This window comes from Piliocolobus tephrosceles, chromosome 11 (assembly GCF_002776525.5).
Source record: "Piliocolobus tephrosceles isolate RC106 chromosome 11, ASM277652v3, whole genome shotgun sequence".
NCBI lineage: Eukaryota > Metazoa > Chordata > Mammalia > Primates > Cercopithecidae > Piliocolobus > Piliocolobus tephrosceles.
Genome location: NC_045444.1, coordinates 127,128,103 through 127,151,640, shown reverse-complemented (window position 1 = coordinate 127,151,640; position 23,538 = coordinate 127,128,103). Strand labels below are relative to the sequence as shown.

General features: G+C 51.9%; 1 protein-coding gene across 8 annotated transcripts in view; it reads left to right on the top strand.

Annotated features, from left to right (window-relative positions):
* PASK (PAS domain containing serine/threonine kinase) overlaps positions 1-23,538 on the top strand; it is a 50,868-nt gene that overhangs the window by 2,525 nt on the left and 24,805 nt on the right. For 4 of the 8 annotated variants that reach the window (XR_003307163.1, XM_026449077.2, XM_026449076.1 and 1 more), the window contains exons 2-10: positions 4,839-5,076; positions 7,430-7,662; positions 8,411-8,581; positions 9,470-9,610; positions 10,193-10,327; positions 12,540-12,800; positions 13,965-14,133; positions 17,043-17,199; positions 22,217-23,466. Coding sequence is in view for 7 of the 8 variants with exons in the window: in XM_026449077.2 (XP_026304862.1) it covers positions 4,881-5,076; positions 7,430-7,662; positions 8,411-8,581; positions 9,470-9,610; positions 10,193-10,327; positions 12,540-12,800; positions 13,965-14,133; positions 17,043-17,199; positions 22,217-23,466 (2,713 nt within the window). In the remaining variant the exon portion in view is untranslated. Of the gene's footprint in view, positions 1-2,612; positions 2,630-4,838; positions 5,077-7,429; positions 7,663-8,410; positions 8,582-8,606; positions 9,354-9,469; positions 9,611-10,192; positions 10,328-12,539; positions 12,801-13,964; positions 14,134-17,042; positions 17,200-22,216; positions 23,467-23,538 lie in introns of those variants that run through there. The other 4 variants (XM_026449078.1, XM_026449080.2, XM_026449079.1 and 1 more) reach the window with 4 other exon arrangements.

The window sequence follows — 23,538 nt, the reverse complement described above, 5'->3', positions numbered from 1 at the left end:
TGGTATTTATTTATTTTCTCCCATGAAGGACAAAAAATTGCACACCCTTACCCTCCCTTCGCTTTTTTTCCCCCCCTTTCCATCTCATGGTAGTTACTTTTACAAAGAAGCTTCTGTAACATTTACAATATATTCTGAATAGTTATATTACTTTTTTATTATTTTATTTTTTGAGACAGGGTCTTGCTCTGTGGCCCAGGCTGGAGTGCAGTGATGCCATGTCCTCTCACTGCAGCCTCTGCCTCCTGGGCTCAAGCAATTCTCCAACCCCAACCTCCCAAGCAGCTGGGACTACCAGCGTGTGCCAGCACAACTTGCTAATCCTTAGTTTTTTTTTTTTTTTTTTTTTTTTTTGAGACAGAGTCTCACTCTGTCGCCGAGGCTGGAGTGCAGTGGTGCGATCTCGGCTCACTGCCAGCTCCACCTCCCCTGGATTCATGCCATTCTCCTGCCTCAGCCTCCCAAGTAGCTGGGACTACAGGCGCCCACCACCATGCCTGGTTAATTTTTTGTGTTTTTAGTAGAGATGGGGTTTCACCACGTTAGCCAGGATGGTCTCAATCCCCTGACCTCGTGATCCGCCGGCCTCGGCCTCCCAAAGTGCTGGGATTACAGGCGTGAGCCCCTGCACCCGGCCTAATTTTTTTTTATTTTTATTTTTGTAGAGATGGGGTCTCCCTATGTTGTTTAGGTTGATCTCGAACTCCTGGGCTCAAGCAATCTGCCTGGCCTCCGAAAGTATTGGGTATATTACTTTTTAAAATAAAAGTTTTTAGCCGGGCGTGGTGGCGTGCGCCTGTAGTCCCAGCTACACGGGAGGCTGAGGCAGGAGAATGGCGTAAACCCGGGAGGCAGAGCTTGCAATGAGCTGAGATCCGGCCACTGCACTCCAGCCCCGGCGACAGAGCGAGACTCTGTCTCAAAAAAAATAAATAAATAAGTAAAAGTTTTGTAACATTGACATTGCAGTTTGAAGAGTTATATTTTTTTAGAAATTAAGGCTTTCTAACATAATGTATTCTGAAGAGTTTTATTACTTTTCTAAGAAAGTAAGGTTTTACAACATTTACAATGTATTCTGAAGCTATCATTAAGTGTCCTGAGCTTTGTCTATAGGTTGGTTCTAAAAGTAGAAAAAAACTGCCTCATACTGTAATCATGTCGTTGTTATTGATTGTAGCAATAATTAGTGCATTGGGAGGCTTAGAGAAGGAGATGTAAACCTGTGACTAAATGTCCCATTCAGCGTTGCTGCTTGTAGGAAAGCTGCACACTCGAACCTCAAACCCCGTATGTAATTTCTTTCTAGCCTCCTACACATCTGCAGGTTTGCAGAGCCTTTGCCTTCTAGGGTCCTAGATTGGATTTGCGTGTAGAACATCTGTGAATTTTTTGGCTGTGTCAGTTGAGTCATACAAAGGAATAAAGGCAGTGTTAGTCATGAATTGTATCAGCGGAGTGGACGCATTTGAACCCTTCACCGAAGTTAGGAAATCAGGGACCTGTGCCCTTGTGCCTCTTCCCCGCTCTAGCACCTGCCTGACCCAGAGGGAACACCTGCCTGGAGTTTAGGTTTACCAGTCTCTTACTTAAGAAGTAGTTTAATCACGTAGGTGTGTTTCCCTGAACTGCTTATTTAGATTATTTCATGACAAAGGAATCCCCCTGCTGATTGTCTTCTGAAACTTGATTTTTTCCACTCATGTATGGCTAAGATTCACCCTTGTGTGTAGTTCATTTGTTTTCACTGCTGTGATTGGTGGTATGAATATACCAGAATTTAAAATCTATCTTCTTGTTGATGAGTATTTGGATTTCATTTCTTTTTTTTCCTCCCTCCCTCGCTCCCTCCCTCGCTCCCTCCCTTTCTTCGCTCCTTTTTTCCTGCCTGTCTTTGCCATTGAGAACCATACTGTCCCGGACATTCTTGTGTCTTCTTATCTATGTGCAAGAATTTCTCTGGAATATAAATCTAAGTGGAAAGTGCTGTGTCCATATAGACAAATGTTTGACTTGAATTGTTTTCTAAAGAGATTATGTTAATATATTAAGATGTAATTCCTGTTGATCCAAATCCTTTTTGACATTGGGTATTATTAGATTCTTAATTTCTGCTGACTTAGTATGTATAACATTATCATGAGTAGGATTTCCTCTCCTGTAAAATGCTTGTTCCTAATTCTTGTCATTTTTCTATTGGGCCATGTGTCTTTAAAAAATGTTTAAACTTTAAATAGTTTATCTTTTAAAGTTATTCTGGATATTAATTTTCTGTTGGTTATGTATGTGGCAAATCTCTTCTCCCAAATTGTGGCTCATTCTTTTTCTTTATGGTATTCTTTGTGAACCTGTGTTCTCATTTTTTTTTTTTTGAGATGGAGTCTTGCTGTGTCACCAGGCTGGAATGCAGTGGCATGATCTTGGCTCATTGCAACCTCTACCTCCCAGGTTTAAGCGATTCTCCTGCCTCTGCCTCCTGAGTAGCTGGGACTACAGTTGCGTGCCACCATGCCCAGCTAATTTTTGTATTTTTAGTAGAGATGGGGTTTCACCATGTTGGCCAGGATAGTCTCGATCTCTTGACCTCGTGATCCTCCTGCCTTGGCCTCCCAAAGTGCTGGAATTACAGGTGTGATGTGTTCTCAATTTTAATGTTAAATTTATTAATCTTATTTTATAACTAGAATTTTCTGTGCCTTGTTTAAGAAAACTTTCCCTACTCCAAAGTCTTACAGATAGCCTCTTCTAAAAACTTAGTGATTTTATTTTATATTTTATTTGGTTTGACAGGTCTTGCTTTGTTGCCTAGGCTGGCCTCCATCTCCCTGGGCTCAAGCAACTCTCCTGCCTTAGCTTCTAGAGTGGCTGGGGACTATAGGTGCAGGCCATGAGGCCTGCCTGGCTAAAAAGTTTAGTACTTTGACTTCCACGGATCAGGTCTTTTATGCCCGGGCAACATAGTGAGACCTCATCTCCTAGTTAAAAAAAAAAAAAAAAAAAAAAGCCATGTGAAGATACATACAAACAGAGAGAAAGCTCTGTGATGGTGAAGGCAGAGACTGGAGTGATGCAGCCGCAAGTCAAGAACACCAAAGATGGCCAGCAGTCACCAGATGCTAGGATAAGTCAAGGGGTGGGGACTCCTTGGAGTTCCATACTGGAAGAGGTAGTGTTGGGAGGGCCGGCTCCCCTTTCCTCTCCACGCCAGGCCTGCCTTGTCTTGGAAGAGCCTCGTGCGGGCATCCTGCTAGCTTGTCCAAGCTCGCTATTCCTGGAAGGCTGCTCCTCAGCCAGTTCACGGGTTTAGGTGTGCCGGTGTGGGAGGACCTGGGTGGAAAGGGGCCTGTATAGGTCTTAGAAGTGGGCACCAGACCCTTTGGTTGGAACCCTGGGGTTCTGGATACCCAGAAGGTGGTCCAGAAGAGGGGATATGGGGTCTCGGTGGGCGTGCCTTGGCCCCAGGGTCTCCTCATTTTATGGAGGAAACTCCAGCCATGGTTCTGGTATTGGCCACAGCCTCCTCTTGTGTTTAAAGCCTGGATGATCAGGTGGGACTTCCTTCCAGTAGAGGAAGTCTTGCTTGAAGGGCTCTTTTTGTTGAGTTTGGCCATGAGGACAGGATGCAGGATGGAAGTCTTCAGTGTCTCCACTCTGCAGGGTGGTCACATGAATGTATACATGTGACAAGACTGCATGGAACACAGGCTCACGTGCACACACACACAGGCACACAGATGGTCACGTGCACATGCGCATGCACTCACACGGACATACACGCACACACTCATGCGCGCATGGATACGCACGCACGTGCATACACTCACACGTGCACGTGCACACACATATACACACACACACGTGCAGGTAAATGCCTTGAAATCTGGATGGTGCTGATGGATGGTATCAAGTCAGTTTCCTGGCTGTGACACTCTCCTGTAAGATGTCACCATGAGAGGGAACTCAGTGAAGAGTATGTGAGATTTCCCTGTATTTCCACCCTGTATCAGCATTTGAATCATGTATAAGAGAAAAGCTAAAAAGACAAATCTCTGGTGCCAGGCCTATCTCTAGGAGACGTGGCCTCTTGGCCATGGCCCCTGTGACCTCACTTGTTGGCAGCACCCAGGTGATTCTGTGTGCAGCTGGTCAGATGGTCAGGACTCACTGTTTAGGGGAAAGCTGGGACCATGGGAGCTGTGCAGCCCCCCATGCTAATGGGTTCATCATGACCTGGGAGTGATTTCAGTTGGTGTGTACTTGCAGCCCCTGCCTTCCCTCATGACTCCTTCCCACCCTGTTCTTTGTTTTCCTCTCTCTCTCCTTCCCTCTTTCCCATATCTTCCTATGTATTTTTCTTGGAAAGAGGTTTTTTTTAGAGACAGAGTCTCACTCTATCGCCCAGGCTGCAGTGCAGTGGTTTGATCTTGGCTCACTGCAAGCTCTGCCTCCCGGGTTCACGCCATTCTCCTGCCTCAGCCTCCTGAGTAGCTGGGACTACAGGCACCTGCCACCACGCCCGGCTAATTTTTTGTATTTTTGGTGGAGATGGAGTTTCACGGTGTTAGGATGGTCTCGACCTCCTGACCTCGTGATCCGCCCGCCTCAGCCTCCCAAAGTGCTGGGATGACAGGCGTGAGCCACCGCGTCCAGCCCGGAAAGAACTTCTTTTAGCACCACTTTGGGCTGAGCGTTCTCCCATCACAGGTGCTGACCTGGGATGGCAGTTGGGGGTGTATGTCTTTTGGGGCTGAGCTGAACTCAGCATTACGAATTAGTTGGTTAAACTGTCTTTATGCTTTTGCTTTGCAGATGTTAATCAGCTTCACGTTGTTTTCTAGTTGTTAGAGGTGGAAGCTTGGCAATTGTCCTCCCTTCTTCCCATGGAGGACAGGGGCTTAACGGCCTTTGAAGAGGACCAGAGATGCTTTTCCCAGAGCCTTCCCTTGCCAGTGCCAGCAGAGGGCCCAGCTACACAGACCACTGCCAAGCCCAGCAAGTCGTTTTCCTCAGCCCACAGACATCCGAGCAGAAGGAATGGGCTTTCCAGACTCTGCCAGAGCAGGACGGCACTGTCCGGTAATGACCTTCGACCATTGCAGGCCTTAGCGCACGGAAATACAAATGTGGAGTTGCTCTGTGTTCTCACGGTCTCACCAGTGGTTAAAGTCACTCTGTGTCTGCAGAGAAAAGTTCATGGTTTAGGTGCTCGGCTCGTGCTGGCAGGTGACTGCGGCTGGACCCTTCCTGCTGCTTTTGCTCTGCTGTGATTCCCAGGCATCTGGCACTTCTGTTCAGGCAGCAGGTGGAACTCACCTTCACATTTCAGGGTCAAGTTACAGCAAAATGTTATTTCTTCAGAGTGTGTGAGAACGCTCTTCTAGGTTAGGCTGTTTTACTAGGGAAATTCCGCTTTGCTCATGCATTTACTGAGCTAAATGCAGTTTAGCTGGTGGACCAAGAATCATGGGGCAGAAGTCTGTCGGTGCCTCCTATGTCTAAGCACCCCAAGGGTCTGGGCCATGGTGAGGAAGAAAGCGTCACTTGCCTTTGAGGGGCTGTCTGATGGAGGCATTTGAGGAGACAGCAGGCTGTGTGCTTGAAGTGGGGGTAGACCTGGAAAGTGGGGAAGTGGGGCACAGAGCTGCAGGAAATGGCTCTGTGTGCAGGAAACGGCTGGGGGTCTGGTCTCCAGGCCGAGGAGCACTTCAACACTGGAGGAGGAGGGTGCTGGAGCTGAGCTTGTGCACTGGGGTGTCTCGATGGCATTTGTGCTTGCTTCGTGGCCTTTATCAGGGTTTGCTGAGGATGGCGGTATATAGGCTGAGCAAGAGATGGTGGGTGGATCGGGGTTTATCGATTATAGAACAGGCTCCTCTGGAGGGATGTGAAGCACCGCCAAGTCCTTTGAATTTTAAGCTGTTGCTTGTAGTATTCTGGCGAGTGGTTTTGTTGTTCTAACTATTGAAGTTTAAGGCTAAGCATAGTGGGGTCTCTAATCCCAGTTTGACTCTTAGCTATTGTGTGTTCAGAAATTTTATGAGGGTGTAGAGCGGAGGGCCCTGTGGCGAGCGCCCGGGTTACTGCAGGGAGGGCTGGGCTGGGAGGCGTGCAGTGCCCTTGGGAGCGGGCTTCACCCAGGCGCTGATCAGGAACGTTCTCAGTGAGTGTTGACAGGTGTGTTCCTGTTTCGGAGCATCATTCTGGTGGCTGCATGAGGAACGGGTGGGAGCCAGAGGCACAGGGCCTTGAGACAGGAGGAGGCGCTGCGCTTGGTGACTGCTGTCTAGGAAGCGGAGGGGTGAGAGAGTGGCTGGATGGCCATGTGGTTTCCAGCCTCAGAGAATGGTTGCGGTCAGGCCACTCACTGAGAAAGTCAGGGTTCCTGGATAAAGGACACGGAGGGGAGGGGATGGGAGAGAAATGGAAGGTCCAGGTCTCGGGTGCTTGGTTTTGAGCACTGGAAGAAGGCAGCTGGTGTCTCCTGAGATAGGGAAGCGGGGGAGTGGGCCGTGGGGGGTCCGGGCGGAGGTGTGAGTGCGGGAGTCTGCAGTGCATTCCTAGTTTAGATATATTCAAAGCTACCGAGGAATGGGTGAGATGCAACCAGGGCCACTGAGAGGTGAGAGGGTGGGAGGTGGGGGAGCCCAGGGGCCCAAGGAAGGTGGTGTGGGAGGAGGGTGAGGTCTGAGGAATGACTGGGCTGAGGGTTTTGGGAGCCATTGGAGGCATTGCTGAGAGTGAGAACGCTGCACAAGGAGCTCTTGAATCGAAGGACGCCTCCAAGGAGTAAGTGATGGGGCACCTGCCGGAGTAGCTGTGGGGTCTTGGAATGACTGACGAAGGACAGACAGTGGGAAGGAAGGGACCTTTGAATGTGATTAAGCTGTTTTGGTTTTTGAGACAAGGTCTCACTGTGTTGCTCAGGCTGGAGTGCAGTGGCGCAATCATAACTCACTGCAGTCTCAAACTCCTGGGCTCAGGCAATCCTCCTGCCTTAGCCTCCTGAGTAGATAGGACTGTGGGGGCACACCACCATGCCCAACTAATTTTTAAAAATTTTATTTTTAGCAGGGACCGGGTCTCGCCGTGTTGCCCAGGTTGATCTTGAATTCCTGAACTCAAGCAGCCTTCCTGCCTCAGCCTCCCAAAGAGCTGGCATTATAGGCACGCCTGGCTTTGAGTGTAATTTAGACACAGAAGTGTTGATCTTGTGCTGTTCATGCTTCCGAGTGGACCTGGTGGTTGCCTCAGTGGATTCTGGGGACCATGTTCAGACACACGATGAGAGTGTGCGTTAGCTGTGCAGACTGACTTAATCCTTAGATCTTTTTGCAGGAGTTAAGGGCAAGGGCTGTGTGCTTTGCCGTTTCAGAAGGTGGACTCTGGCAGCTGTGTGAAGTCTAAAGCTTTGCTTCGCTTCTCTTTTCAGAAGACAGATGGAGCTCCTACTGTCTGTCATCACTGGCTGCCCAGAATATTTGTACAAGTAAACTGCACTGCCCTGCCCCCCCCGAGCCCGCGGACCCGGCCGGGCCTGGGGGCAGTGTGTCCTGCTGCTCCCTGCTGCGGGGACTGTCCTCAGGGTGGTCGTCACCCCTGCTTCCGGCCCCTGTGTGCAACCCTAACAAGGCCATCTTCACTGTGGATGCCAAGACCACAGAGGTATTTGCTTCTGTTTTAGATCCAGCTGTATAGATGTGGATTTGGGGTTTGTGCCTTAAACCTGGGATTCGTGTTTTTTTTTTTTTTTTTTTTTGAGACGGAGTCTCGCTCTGCCGCCCGGGCTGGAGTGCAGTGGCCGGATCTCAGCTCACTGCAAGCTCCGCCTCCCGGGTTCACACCATTCTCCTGCCTCAGCCTCCCGAGTAGCTGGGACTACAGGCGCCACCACCTCGCCCGGCTAGTTTTTTGTATTTTTTAGTAGAGACGGGGTTTCACCGTGTTAGCCAGGATGGTCTCGATCTCCTGACCTCGTGATCCACCCGTCTCGGCCTCCCAAAGTGCTGGGATTACAGGCTTGAGCCACTGCGCCCGGCCGGATTCGTGTGTTTTAATGCAATTAGAAAAACATTTGGGCACTTTGGGAGGTGGGAAGATCGCTTGAGCCCAGGAGTTCAAGACCAGCGTGGGCAACAGCAAGATCCCATCTCTACAAAGAAATTAGCCAGGTGTGGTGGCACACACCTGTAGTCCCAGCTACCGGGGAGGCTGAGGCAGGAGGATCACTTGAGCCCAGGAGTTCAAGGCTGCAATGAGCTACGATTGCACCACTGCACTCCAGCCTGGGCAAGAGTGAGACCCTATCTGTCAGGAAAAGGCCGACTTCTGCGTGGTCCTCCTGGGCTGTTCTCGGCAGCTGGTAGAGCTGCTGGGGATGTCTGCATCCTTGTTCCTCTTTGTGATTCCTCAGATTCTGGTTGCTAACGACAAAGCTTGCAGGCTCCTGGGGTACAGCAGCCAGGACCTGATTGGCCAGAAGCTCACGCAGTTCTTTCTGAGGTCAGATTCCGATGTGGTTGAGGCCCTCAGCGAGGAGCATATGGAGGCTGACGGCCACGCTGCGGTGGTGTTCGGCACGGTGGTGAGTGGGTGCGGGTGCAGAGCTCAGTCTGGCCTCAAGACCAGCAGCGTACGGCAGGAAGAGCTCAGTGTTCCCCACTAGGAGCTCTGCTGGGGGTTGGGTGGCACCAGGGCACCTCAGCTTCTTCAGCTGAAAATGTCATCCCAGGTGCCGTTTCCCTGCTTTAGCTGCAGTGGGGGTGGGGGCCCTTTAAAAACGAATCGTCACAGGAATGGACACTGTGGCTGTGGCTGGGCTCCTGGGGGGTGTCGTGGGCGGCCCTTGCTTTGTTTGAGGGCTGTAGCTTCACTAGTGTTTTGCAGTCCTGCAGGGCACCGCATCAGATTCTCAAGAGTATTATGGTTTTATTGTCTATTGATTTTCACATTCTGTTTGGTGTTTGTGGGAGTGGGCAGGGCTGTGGGCCTGGAAGTGTTTCCCTAGACAGTGTTGATTCTCTCACCTGTGCCATGTGTCCACCCTGGACATTGACAGGTGAGCTGAGTTGGATGTGGAGGACTGAGTCCAAAGCATGGAAAAAGCTTAGCACCAATTGTATCAGAAAATCACTGGTTCAAGCAACTGACTACTAAGAAGAAAAAAATTAAGATATTCACCATGTGTTGGTGTCTGTTTCTTTAAGAAATAACAGATGCTGCTTTTTTCACCCTGCAATGTTACCATGAACTGAGAATGAAATCAACTCTCTTGATAAAACTTGCACTTGGAGATTTTAGTGTTCAGCATCAGAAATCTTGTTTGTGCTTTGGTAAATTTCTGAAATGAAGGACAGGTAAGCAGAAGTTGAAAACGTTGCAGTGCCTGGAGTTTGGGCCTCCTGGAGGTGGGTGCTCCACCCAGACTGGTCTTTTGGGTCCATGGCATGCAGGTGCGAACCTGTCTCCACAGGTGGACGTCATCAGCCGTAGTGGGGAGAAGATTCCAGTGTCTGTGTGGATGAAGAGGATGCGGCAGGAACACCGCCTGTGCTGCGTGGTAGTCCTGGAGCCCGTGGAGAGGGTCTCGACCTGGGTTGCTTTCCAGAGCGATGTGAGTGTGCAACTTTGCCTCATGTCTCACAGATGCTGGAGCCGGCATGGTTCTCCTCTTCAGCAAGTGCTGGTCCCTGTCTCATTCTTTTGGGAAGAAAGAGAGGATGAGGAGCCTGGAGGGTGTGCCCAGTGGTGCCCTCACTGATTGTGTATGCTTGGGCAGGGAACGAACCTCCCATACTTCAGTTCCTCACCTGTAAACCGGGCCATAATCATAACTCCTCATAAGGTTGTTTCAACATTTAAATGAGATGATATGTGTAAAACCCCCGGAATAGCAGCTGGCATTAGGGGCAGCCCTCACGTGTGAACTGGGATGTTATTAATGAGCTGTGGTGTGGGCCAGGCTCCTGAAGCACAAGAAAGCCCACAATTTAGGTACATCTCTGGTAGAAGGAGAAAGATGGTGATACTCTTATCCAATTCGTGTGTTTATGTCTCTTGCACTTCCGATGGAGAAATCATGTTGGGGTCTTGCTTATGAAAATAAGCAAGCTTAGTTAGAAAATATGGAAGCTTAGTGAAATTTACAGCTGGAGCGCAAGAAGCTTTTAGGATAAGCACTGGGCTTTTCCTCCAGGGCACCATCACGTCATGTGACAGTCTCTTTGCTCATCTTCACGGGTACGTGTCTGGGGAGGACATGGCTGGGCAGCACATCACAGACCTGATCCCTTCTGTGCAGCTCCCTCCTTCTGGCCAGCACATCCCAAAGGTAGGGCTCCTGACCTCCTGCATTGTGTGATGGGGTTGAGTTCTTAGCTCTGAATCCATATCCAGAGACGTAGACCAAGGGTTTCGGAAGGCAGGGGTGGCCTTGACAGTGGGATGTGCTCAGTTTTGAGCTTCCTGTGCGCTGAGGCCTTGACCAAGGGCGGGAGCCTATGTGGTCTCCCAGCTGACCACTCCTGTCCCCTGAGTCTTGTCCCTGGAGCCTGCTGGGGGCATGTGTTGGGATCTGTCTTGAGGGAGGACTGGCTGATGGTCGGGTTTCCCCTCAAAGCAGGGCGGCCTTGTCAGCCGGTCGGGGGCTGCGAGAGCAGCGTTGGAGGGCAGTGGAGGTTGGGGTATGATCTGAGGCTTCAGTAGTCATCCGAATCCTCCAGATGGCCTTTTCCCACCTAGTGTGTGGCTTTCACACAGGGGACCCCATTACTTGAGCTGAACTGATGTCACACCCCAACAGCCTGCAGGGTGGGGCAGGACAGTTGGTTTTGGCTGAAGTCAGCTCTGGGGCTGTAAGAAGTAGATCTTTTCAGGACATCCACAGGAACTCGCCACTTTTCTGTCTTGCCTTAAACCAAGACCTTCACCCTCTGAGCCTATCATTTACTATTTTAAGCTTCCCAGCTTGGTTGGAAGCCCTGCTCCCCGCCACGTGTGTTCTCTCTGTGCCCTTTGCTCTAAAGCAGTAGCCACTTGGGCCTCAGAGCGGGCAGGAGCATCAGCCGTTGCCACTACTCTGGGAGGCTGCTGGGCAGCATCTGCCGAGTCTGAGCAGAAGCAAACCTCTGACCCGTCTGAGCCGTGTGTTCAAAGGAACGTGCGCTGGAAAACATGCGTGAGCGTGTTCTCAGCAGCAGCACTGTTCCTAGTAGCCCACACTGGAGCCACCTAACACCCCGCAGCAGCAAATCGAGACAGACCCTGTGAGCCATGGAAAGGGGACCCTATGTGCCGCTCATTCCTTGGCTGGCTCACTGGGGCCTGCGGCCATGTGAGGTTCAGCAGAACTGGGTCAGGGCCTGTGTTTGCCACAGGGAGCCTGGGGTCTTGAGTTCTGACCTTGACTAGGGGCAATGCTGTGTTCAAGACAGGGTAGATGAGCTGCCCTGCCTGCCTCCGACACAGGCCCCTCCAGTTCTCTCATTTTACAGGGTGAGCCTTTAAACAAGGGCAGACACACAAGCCTAGATCCAGTTTGCCATCTTGTAACTATAAAGGGAAGAAACTTAAAAATTTTTGGTTTGGGCCGGGCGCGGTGGCTCATGCCTGTAATCCCAGCACTTTGGGAGGCTGAGGCCGGAAGATCACCTGAGGTCAGGAGTTTGAGACCGGCCTGGCCAACATGGTGAAACCCCATCTGTACTAAAAATACAAAAATTAGCTGGGTGTGGTAGCGGGCGCCTGTAATCCCAGCGACTCAGGTGGCTGAGGCAGGAGAATCGCTTGAACCTGGAGGTGGAGGTTGCAGTGAGCCAAGATTGTTTCACTGCACTCCAGCCTGGACGACAGAGTGAGACTCCGTCTCAAACAAACAAACTTTGGTTTGGAGTGCTGTATTCATCAGGATTTAGTTGGGAAACCGAGTGCATACCAAGTACTTAAAGCTGAGGGAATGCAGTACAGGGGTCTGGTTGTGTGAGTGATGGGGGAGCCAAGAAGGCTGCTGAGAGCTGAGCGACAGTGGGAACCACTGCCCCCCAGGCAGGAGGGATGAGGATGGAGGGAGGGACTGGGCCACCCACAGAGGTGGAAGCTGGGACATTGCTCAAGGCTGAGAGGGGTGGGAGAACACATCCACAGATGCACAGCTGGTGCGGTGCAGCCTGTGGGGCCAGTATCCTGGGGCCAGAGCAAGGATGGCAGTTGCCAGTGACGTGGCTGAGCCCCGAGCCTGAGCCCCACAGTCTTCCCTCCCTCCCTCCCTGCTGGTGCCCGGCCCCCTCAGTAGGGGTGTCTCACTTGCCCTGGGGTCGCTGTGCCTGGGGCAGCTCTGGACACTGAGTCCTCCCCACCCACAGAAGGGCTCTTTCCTGGGCCAGGCGGGCCCGGGAGGAGAGTAAGGCAGAGCAGTGTGGGTGTGAGATGTCCTGGGGACCTTCCCTGGTGACGTGTGGGGTAGAAGTCAGGTCGGATGCAGCACAGATTCAGTGCTCTGTCCGTGTGAAGCACGGCTTGAGCTAAACGACAAGCCTTTCTTTCAGAATCTCAAGATTCAGAGGTCTGTTGGAAGAGCCCGGGACGGCACCACCTTCCCTCTGAGCTTAAAACTGAAATCCCAACCCAACAGTGAGGAGGCGATCACCAGTGAGGCGGCCCCTGCGAGGGGCTACTGGGCATCTATCTGGGTGTTCTGCACCATCAGCGGCCTCATCACCCTCCTGCCAGATGGGACCATCCACGGCATCAACCATAGCTTTGCACTGACACTGTTTGGTTATGGAAAGACCGAGCTCCTGGGCAAGGTGGGGTTGCCCTGGGCGCCTGACTCCCTGTTCCCTCTGAGGAAGCTGCTGTGCTCTGCAGTGCAGGCTTGCGTCTGGCACAGGCCTCGCGCCTGGCAAGCTCTCCAGCTTGCACCTTTATCCAGGAGGGACCTTGGGTCCAGGGAGGGAGGTCCCTGCTGAGGGAGGTCCCTGCTCACAGCTGCCAAGCTCCTTCCTCTCCACCCCTCCCCAGCAGCCACCGTTGGAGGGAGGGAGAGGAGCACTGTGCCTCGAAGCCCTAGAGATCTGGTCTGACTGATGGACCAGGGTTTACGACACAACTGCGGGGGTTCATTTCTCACCCTAGTAGAAATAGTAAAAAGCAGCTAAGCTAAGTTGTAGTTAAGTTAAATTTAAGTTAGTTAAAAAGCAGTTAGCATTCTTCCTGGATGCTGTGGGCAGTGTCCCATAGCTTTGAGGAAGCATCTGTCAGAGCAGCTCCTGGCCTGGGAGGCCCCCAGTCCTTCTGTCCTGGGCACACGTCACTGTTCCGGCCACTAGTGAGCCATGTGAGGTGAGGCTTGCAGACACAGGCTCCCAGATCCATGTAAACATGGGGCCAAAGGCCAGATGTCTGCTCCAAAGATGTGTCGGTGTCGCTGTAACTTGCTGCAGACTATGTTTTTACGTTTTACTTAAGAAAAGGGGCCGGGCACAGTGGCTCACACCTGTAATCCCAGCACTTTGGGAGGCCGAGGCAGGTGAATCATGAGGTCAGGAGATCAAGACCATCCTGGCTAACACGGTGAAACTCCGTCTCTACTAAAAATACAAAAATTAGCCAGGTGTGGTGTCAGGTGGCCTGTAGTCCCAGCTACTTGGGAGGCTGAGGCATGAGAATGGTGTGAACCCGGGAGGCGGAGCTTGCAGTGAGCTGAGATAGCGCCACTACACTCCAGCCTAGGCAACAGAGTGAGACTCCGTCTCAAAAAAAAAAAGAAAAGGGGAAAAATCATGAATTACATGTTGAGCATCAGCGGGGCTTCAGGTGTGTCGAGGGACATTTGGCCCCAGGCCTCTCCCGACCTTGAGAGTGAACCCTCAGGGACCGGCTCTCCTTGTGTTCATTCCTCCCCCGGGGGATGGTCCAGTGGGTCAGTGTGGATCCTCCAGTTTCTGAAATGTCCCCACTTTGCTTTCTAGAACATCACTTTCCTGATTCCTGGTTTCTACAGCTACATGGACCTTGCGTACGACAGCTCATTACAGCTCCCAGACCTGGCCAGCTGTCTGGATGTCGGTGATGAGAGTGGGTGTGGGGAGAAAACCTTGGACCCATGGCAGGGCCAGGACCCCGCTGAGGGGGCCCAGGGTAAGACATGTCCTCCTCCTCCTGAATGCGCCTGCAGCTGCTAAGCCCCAGACAGCCCCGTGCTTCCGAGACAGGGCTGGGAGGAGCAGGAGCTATGGCCCCTCCAGAGGCTCAGGGGTGCTGGGGGCGCGGAGTGGGGGTGACTGTTTCCTGGTTTGATGTTCCTCTCTGTCTCAGGGGCTGTGACAGGTTATTCTTACAAATGTATGAGCATAGAGAAGAAGAATAGAAACCCCCCAAGATCGTATCACCTGTGTCCATAATATCCGAGACACATCATCGGAGACACAGCTAACTGACAGTCTTAATATCCGAGACACAGCTAACTGACAGTCTTGTCTTTTCTAAGTCAACTTATATAGCTTCGTGTAGTTTGAGTGAATCCATGTAGCAAATCGGATTACAGCTGACCCTTGAACAACTGGCTTTGACATTGGAGGGTCCACTTACACACGGATTCTTTTCAACCTCAGAAATCCAGTGTTGGTGGGAGGTGAAGTTGGCGTATATGGAGGGCTGACCTTCGTGCACCTCCGTTCCGTGGGGTGGGCTGTGGGACTTGAGGGTGCTCGGATTTTGGCCTTCTGGGGGTCCTGGAACCCATCCCCTGAGTGTACCGAGGGTTGACTGCAATTACTAAATTGAATGTTCTACCAGTATTTCCTGGTTTAATTATATTTATCCCAAATAGTTTTAATTTAACATTTTAAATTATTTCGACAAATACTCCCGAGTCCCTTTCATATGCACAGTCTTAGGTGTGTGGCATGTGAAGACAAGCACACTGCCTCCTGTCCCGAGGGACCCACTCTGGCTGGGAGCAGTGGGGGGCAGTGGAACCCACTGATGTCCTGGCAGGGCCCATGCCTGAGCTCCTGGTAAGGAGCAGGCCCCTGGCTGCTTCCACAGTGCTCACTTTTTTGTTGACAAGCATGGGGTGGGGGTGCACCCTGTCCCTGGCTCTGCCCTGGTGGGGACCCCGGGACTCTGCCTCCATGGGCTCTGCCCCGCTGGAGCGTGGGCTCACTGGGTGTAGTTCTGGAGTCCTGGGCCAGGCTGGGGCTCAAGGATCGGGGTGATGGTGTGGCAGGGGCGTCGGGTGGGGGTCTCTGTTCTATGGAAGGACACAGTGGGCGTGAGATAGAGAGAGAGAGGCCCGAGCTGGCAGAAAGCACAGCCGCGTCGGGGCTCTGCATCGTGGTGGGGCCAGGCGGGTCGGCAGGTGCTGGCTTGCGAGGTTGTCCTGCACACGGTCACTCGGGTATTGAATGAGTGCGAAAGTGAGTGCGAAAGTGGATTTAATACAGTCACTGAGGAAAACTACAGCTTCACGGGACTGACCGGCCTTGTGAGATAAACATTCACCGTCAGACACTCATTCACCCAGACAAGCTTTCTGGGCTTCGAGTGAGTTCTTTGGCACACGCCCCCGGCCTCCTTCCCCACAGGGTCTCGCCTGGGGCATTAGAAGCTGGATTGTAACATTTGTTTTAAAAGATGCTTTGTTAGGCTGTTGGTTCTCCTTACAATCCCTGCTTTCCTTAGCATGTGGTTCCCCTCATCGTGTCTGGGTTTTTCTATCTCAAAATCTATCCTTTATATGAGCTTTTTCCTCTGGCACTGATGATATTCCCCTTCCCCTTTTCCCAGAATTCCAAATCCTGACCTGTGCGCGCACACCTGTGTGTGTGGTACACGCTTTTTGTCGGATATTTGGTGCTTGGGGGAGGGGATCACAGCATTTCTGTGCCTCTCACATTGCTTCCTGAGGATGAATACTTAGAAGTGTAATTTCTGGTTTCAGGGAATGAACGCTTTTGCTAGTTATTGTCAAAAATGCCTCTCGGAGAAGTTATGCCGAACTACCTAACAGTCCTGGTCATGGAGCAGGCTTCCCTTGGCTTGGGGCTAGGGTTTTTCCCCTGGGTCCTTCTTTTTCTTTCTTTGAGATGGAGTTTCGCTCTTGTTGCTGAGGCTGGAGTGCAGTGGCACCATTTCGTCTCACTGCAACCTCTGCCTCCTGGGTTCAAGTGATTCTCCTGTCTCAGCCTCCCGAGTAGCTGGGATTACAGGCATGTACCACCACACCTGGCTAAATTTTTATTTTTAGTAGGACGGGGTTTCTCCATGTTGGTCAGGCTGGTCTCGAACTCCCAACCTCAGGTGATCCACCTGCCTCAGCCTCTCAGAGTGCTGGGATTACAGGTGTGAGCCACCGTGCCCGGCCTCCCAGGGTCCTTCCTAATGCAGGCTGCTTTCTCTCATGTAACCAAGAGACATTCATCCCCTACCATGTGCCAGGCTGTGTTGCGGGCAAACACCCCTGCCCTCATGGGGACTGGAGGAAGCCAGGTGACACGTGGAGCCCAGGAAGTGGCCAGAGCTCAGGAGGAAGGCAAAGAGGGCATGCAGTCTTAGACTTGGGGGCCCAGGAGGCCTAGGGAAGCCTTGTAGATAGCCAGGTGCAGTGTTTCTGGGATCAGGAGCCACGATCCCAAGGCCTCTAATACTTCAGGTATGGCAGGGAGGCGGGGATGGCTGGCCAGAGAGGGCCAGGTGGAGAGACCTGGGGGAGTGAGGCCACAGGGTTGGGGGGCCATGGCCAAGACTTTGACTTCTACCCAGAGTCAGATGGGAGCTGTTGGAGGGTTGTCAGCAGATGAGGGCTGTGCTCTGACTTGGGTGTTAATAGGATCATGATAGCTGGCTGCGGGTGTCCTGGGCCAAGCAACAGGGAGACAGGAGGCAGAGAGAGGGCGCTGGTTTGAACCTGGGACGCCTGGGGTGGTGAAAGGTGGTCAATGCTGGTAATGCTGTAAAGGAGCCTCAGTGAGTTCCAGGCAAATGAGCAGATTCGTTTTAGGGAGTGTCTGTAAAGAGCACACACTCTTTTTTGGTGTTGCTGCCAGATCCAAGGATCGATGTCGTGCTTGCTGATGGCCACATTGTGCCCCAAGATGAGACCCAGAAGCTAGTGGAAAGCCAAGACATCTTCACCGGGACTCAGACTGACCTGGGGACTGGAAGCCAGCTCCTTTCCTGCCTCTCTCCTCAGCCTGCTCCAGGGTAAGTCCCTTGGTGGGAGGCTGCAGGTTTAGTAAAAGGCCAGGCAGATGGTAAGTGAATGAGGAACATGTCAGAGAGAAATATTCAGCCTATTATTCATAGTAATATTGAAAACTCACGTGTTGAGCGCCTGCTCTGTTCCACACACAGTGACAGCTGGGTTTCTGCGCTGCCTGGCTGAGTCCTTGTCAGCCTGTATGGGAGGGCACCGTGGTGTTACTATCTGACTGGAGGGACAAGGAAGCAGTCTGTGGAGAGTTCCAGATTGTTTAGGTAGATTTCAGAGAACTGATGAAAACATACCATAATTTTATCATTTTCTTTTTTTTTTTTTTTGAGACACGGTCTCGCTCTGTAGCCCAGGCTGGAGTGCAGTGGTGCCATCTCAGCTCACTGCAAGCTCTGCTTCCCGGGTTCATGCTATTCTCCTGCCTCAGCCTCCCAAGTAGCTAGGACTACAAGTGCCTGCCACCACGCCCGGTTAATTTTTTGTTTTTTTTTTTTCAGTAGAGACAGGGCTTCACCGTGTTGGCCAGGATGGTCTCAATTTCCTGACCTCTTGATCTGCCTGCTTCGGCCTCCCAAAGTGCTGGGATTAATTTTATCATTTTCAACGTCATACGAATCTGTTCTCTTTGCATATTTTAAAATATTCTATTTAGAGTAAAAGAAGTTTATATTAGAGAATTAGGAACATTTGGAAAAGTAGAAATAAAAACTTGTTCTATTCTCGTAGTCCTATTGTGCATAGCATGTGTGTGTGTTTTTAACCCATTTTCTTCTTCATCATCTTTTTTTTTTTTTTTTTGAGACAGTCTCACTCAACCGCCCAGGCTGGAGTGCAGTGATGTGATCTTGGTTCTCTGCAACCTCTGCCCCCTGGGTTCAAGCGATTCTCCTGCCTTAGCCTCCTGAGTAGCTGGAACTACAGGCGCCTGCCACCACGCCTGTCTAATTTTTGTATTTTTACTAGAGACGGGGTTTCACCGTGTTGGCCAGACTGGTCTCAATCCCTTGACCTCATGATCCACCCACCTTGGCCTCTCAAAGTGCTGGGATTACAGGGGTGAGCCACTGCACCCGGCCCAGAATCTCTTTTTTTATGCACAGTTTGCAGTAAAGGTACCCAAACTGTAGGTGCCCAGGTGGTCCAGGACCCTTTCTTGGCTGCCTGCAGACCCCGGGTCCCTTCCTGCACCGTGCCCCCTACACCCTGCTGCCCTGGGTCAGGGCGGAGGTTAGACTGCCTGACGTCGAGCCTGATGCACCATTTCCTTCTGTCCACCTTCTGCTCATCGCTGTGTCTGTGATATTTATCCACCTTGTTGTGTTTTCTAGTCTTGAAATTATTTTTAAAAATATGTAATAGATACATATAAAATACGTATGTTTAAAAATATGTAATATATGAATATGTGTTTTTTTTAAATTATAGAATAATGGTAAAAGTGACAGTTCCCTTGGCCGTCTTCCAATCCCCCTCCTCCAATCCCACTCTTTCCCCCAGGGGACCGCAGTCAGCAGTTAGAACCTTCCAGGCCTTCTGTGCATTCAACTATAGTTGTATATTACAATTTTATGTGTGTGTGTGCATATGTGTGCTCACGTGTAACTGCTTCTTTCCCTTAGCACGGCTGGGATTATACCGTGCACACTGTGCTAAATGTGTGTGTATGTGTATGCACATGCATGTCCTGCAGATCTTCCTCTACAGGCCCCCTCGGAACCGAAGGCTCCTGGATGGCATCCTAGCTCATGAGCCACTGTCCCACTGGCCAACGTGCTGGTGCTTTCTCTTGTTTGCTTAGCCTCCCTGATTTTCCACTTGCCACTGTGTGTCCACGTTCAGTGACATGAGAGAGCAGCTGTTGGCTCTACTTGCTCTCCTTCCACTGTGTGGAACAGAGCAGGTGCTCAACACATGGGAGTTTTCAATATTACTATGAATAATATTGCTGTGTACACCTCTCCAGAGGTGCCACCAAGCTGAAATGGGGTGGCTGTCGTTGAGGGCCCAAGTCTGGCCCGTGGGTGCTCACAGCACTAGCGGCTGGGCCCCCTTGCCAGTGCTCCCCCTTGTCTGGGACATCTCGGCAGACAGAGGCCACGTGGCCCGTTGCTCTCCTCAGGACCTTGGACACAATTCATCTGCCAGGACTTGGTTGTACCAAGGGAGTTGGCCAAGATCAGCCAATTCCTAGTCTTTCTATTGGATTGGATGTTTTTGGATGTCAGAGTTCTAAGAGTTTGATTAGCATCTACTACACATCTAGTGCAGTTATGACTGTAGAGATTTATCCATTCATTCAGCTGCTCAGTCACTCACTTGTTCACTTATTCAACAAATGAGCATTGCAGAAGACTTGAGGTGTCTTCCTGAGAACTGTGGTCTGGTCAGGACAATAAGCTGAAACAGCAAGAGAGAACAGGGGTAGGAAGCATGCAGGAAGGAGGTGAGCTGTACGGAGTGCTTTTGTGTTCTAGGGACTTAGGTTGGGTGCTTCCTCGTAAGTTGTCTCCTTTAGTTTTCCTGGTAATCCTGGGAGTGCAGTCTGATTGTTAGCAAATGGATGCTGAAGCTGAGTGAATTGTTAGACTGTGGATCAGGTACTAGAAGAGACCCCAAGTGATGTGCTCAGACAGCAGGTGGGGGTCTCGGATCTCCACAGAGGCCAGGCCCTGGTGCATCCCCAGTGGAGGACCTGTGGTCCCTGGGGCTGCCCTGGGTTGAGGTCCAAGCAGCTCAAGGGACTCTGTGCACTTGGCAGATCACATCCTTCATGCCCTGACTGCATACTGGCCAGAACTGAGTGGCATGGCGATGCCTGGCTGCCAGGGCAGCTGGAGGATGTCCTCGTGTTTCCTGAGTTGCAGTCCTGCTGAAAGTCAGAGATCCACAGTTTCACAATCTCTTAGCCAAAATTGTGAAACCCAAAATGCCCCCAACACTGAAATATTTTCCTTAGAATTGATGCTAAAAGCACTGGATGGTCGAAGTGGCCCTGAGCACGCGTGGAGCTGTTCGTGGCTTTCCCTTGACCTCTGCAGTTTGAGTATTCAGAGGCCTTGCTGCAGACACAGGGCAGTGGATGCCCATGAGGCCCTCTCCAGCCTGCTGGGGTCTCCCTAGCAAGTGGCCATATGACTTCTGAAATCCCCAGACACATCTGACCCAAGGGTTTTGATGGAAGGGCCGTGGACCCAGGTGACCGCGGAGAGGAGAACGGGTGCTGAGGCTGCAGCAGTCCGCTACTCAGGCCCAAGAGCATGGGTGAAGATGCAGGGCTGCCCAGGGGCCTCAGCTGTGTGTCCAGACTGTGCCCCAGAAGTTGCCCAGACTCTTTGGCAAGGGACTTTATGAGACCCTTGTGGTGTGCATTGGCCTCCTGCCTTACCTGGTCCTACAGGAGGATGTGCGGTTTTCTAGCATTTGCATGGGGTTTGTCTCAAGCATGGGATGGATAGAGAGGGAGAGGGAGGTGCAGGGGGAGAGAGAGATGGGAGAGATGGAGGGAGAGATGCAGGCAGACGCAGACCCTCAGCCTACCCCTAGTTCCCCTCAGAAAACTGCTTTTCCTCAGAACTTGGCTCAGAATCCCTTTCTCTGTGGAACCCACCCTTGGGTTGTATCCTTCCTCTTGGTCTTTTTTTTTTTTTTTTTGAGATGGTCTTGGCCATTGCCCAGGCTGGAGTGCAGTGGTGTGATCACAGCTCGCTGCAGCCTAGACTCTTGTGCTCAAGCGCGGTTCCCACTTCAGCTGCCCAAGTAGCTGGGACTACAGGTGTGTGTCACCACGCTGGCTGATTTTTTAATTTTTTGTAGAGACAAGGTCTCCCTGTGTTGCCTAGGCTGGTCTCGAACTCCTGGGCTCAGCCTCCCACCGTGCTGGGATTACAAGTGTGAGCCACTGTGCCCGATCCTGTGCTCTTCCTGAGCCTCTGGTGTACCTTTACTAGGTTGCTGACATTAACCTGTTTGTCTGTCCCCGAGAGAGGGGGTGCGGTCACATTCTGTTCATCTGGTGCCCAGTGTCAATCTGTCGTGTGGAGGCCACAGTGCGTGGCTGACAGGAGGCCTGGGTCCTTTGGCTCTGTAATCACCCTGTCTGGACTGTGGCAGCCTCCTCGTGGGTCACCATGTGCTGAATGCTGGGGGACATTGTGTGCCACTTCTTAGCAGCCGCCCTCACCAGCCTCCTCTCTCTTTTTTGGCCCCTGTCCCCTTCTTTCTTTGTTTTTGTTTAAGACAGAGTCTTACTGTGTCACCCACGCTGGAGTGCAGTGGTGCAACCTCTGCCTCCCAGGCTAAAACGATTCTCCTGCCTCAGCCTCCAAGTAGCTGGGATTACAGGTGCCCACCACCACACCTGGCTAATTTTTGTATTTTTAGTAGAGACAGGGCTTTGCCATGTTGGCCAGGCTGGTCTCAAACTCCTGACCTCAAGTGATCCGCCCACCTCGGCCTCCCAAAGTGCTGGGATTACAGGTGTGAGCCACTGTGCCCGGCCCCCCGACCCCTGTCCCCTTCTGCGTGGGCATTTCCCTAGTGGCTGTGAAGTCAGATGGTGTTTGTAGTCAATCAGTTGTTTTTTTGTTTTTTTTTTTTACTGTTGTAGAGTTTGCCAGGGACCCTCCAATCCCTCTCTCCTTTCCTCTCACACCTCCTCAAGGCAGCAGCAGGGACTTCCCCTTGTAGGTGGGGCTGCGGCTAAGCTGCACGGCTGACTGGGGTTTGGAGGCTCTGAGATGAGGTGAGAGTGCTGACCAAAGCATAGGCAAGTGCTCCTGTACTTTACTGCTGGGCTTTTGGTAGCATTCTCTGCTAAATCATTTCTAAATACAGACTTAATTGGGAGAAATTTAAGTGCTTTTTAACTTGGTCATAAAATTTGGTCTTTCTCTTGTTATAAATAGATGGCATTTAATGCTTTGTACTTAGTTCTAATGGACAATCGGTGCAATCTCTCCTTTTGACTCATCTGTGGCCCTACATGATGGTCACCCATGTCATCCCCAGGGTGGACAGTGTCCCAGAAGGAAGCCTGCCAGTGCACGGTGAACAGGCGCTGCCCAAGGACCAGCAAGTCACTGCCTTGGGAAGAGAGGAACCTGTGGCAATAGAGAGTCCCAGACAGGATCTTCTGGGAGAAAGCAGGTCTGAACCAGTGGATGTGAAGCCATTTGCTTCTTGTGAAGATTCTGCAGCTCCAGTCCCAGCTGAGGATGGGGGCAGTAATGCTGGCATGTGTGGCCTGTGTCAGGAGGCCCAGCTAGAGCGGATGGGAGTCAGTGGTCCCAGTGGTTCAGACCTTTGGGCTGGGGCTGCCATGGCCAAGCCCCAGGCCAAGGGTCAGCTGGTAGGGGGCAGCGTCCTGATGCACTGCCCTTGCTACGGGAGTGAATGGGGCTTGTGGTGGCAAAGCCAGGACTTGGCCCCGAACCCCTCTGGGATGGCAGGCCTCTCGTTTGGGACACCTACTCTAGATGAGCCATGGCTGGGAGTGAAAAATGACCGAGAAGAGCTGCAGACCTGCTTGATGAAGGAGCAGCTGTCCCAGTTGAGCCTTGCGGGAGCCCTGGATGTGCCCCATGCTGAACTCGTTCCGACAGAGCGCCCGGCTGTCCCTGCTCCTGTGGTGTCCTGCGATCTGGGAGGCAGAGACCTACACGGTGGCTTCACGGGCAGCTCCTCAGCCTGCTATGCCTTGGCCACGGACCTCCCAGGGGGCCCGGAAGCAGTGGAGGCCCAGGAGGTTGATATGAATTCGTTTTCCTGGAACCTCAAGGAACTCTTTTTCAGTGACCAGACAGACCAAACTTCATCGAGTTGTTCCTGTGCTATGTCTGAACTCAGAGGGACACGCTCTTCCTTGGCAGTGGGCTCCGATCCAGATGTGGGCAGTCTCCAGGAACAGGGGTCATGTGTCCTGGATGACAGGGAGCTGTTACTACTGACCGGCACCTGTGTTGACCTTGGCCAAGGCCGACGGTTCCGGGAGAGCTGCCTGGAACATGATCCAACAGAACCGCTTGAGGTTTGTTTGATGTCCTCTGAGCATTATGCAGCAAGCAACGGAGAAAGCCCAGGACACGTTCCTTCCGTGTTGGATGCTGGCCCTGAGGACACGTGCCCATCAGCAGAGGAGCCAAGGCTGAACGTCCAGGTCACCTCCACACCCTTGATGCCCGGGGCTGCTGGCCTGCAGCGGGAGATCCAGGAGGGTGCCTACTCCGGGAGCTGCTATCATCGAGATGGCTTACGGCTGAGTATGTCCCGGGCCCTGTGGGTGGCCTACGGCTGAGTATGTCCCGGGCCCTGTGGGTGGCCTACGGCTGAGT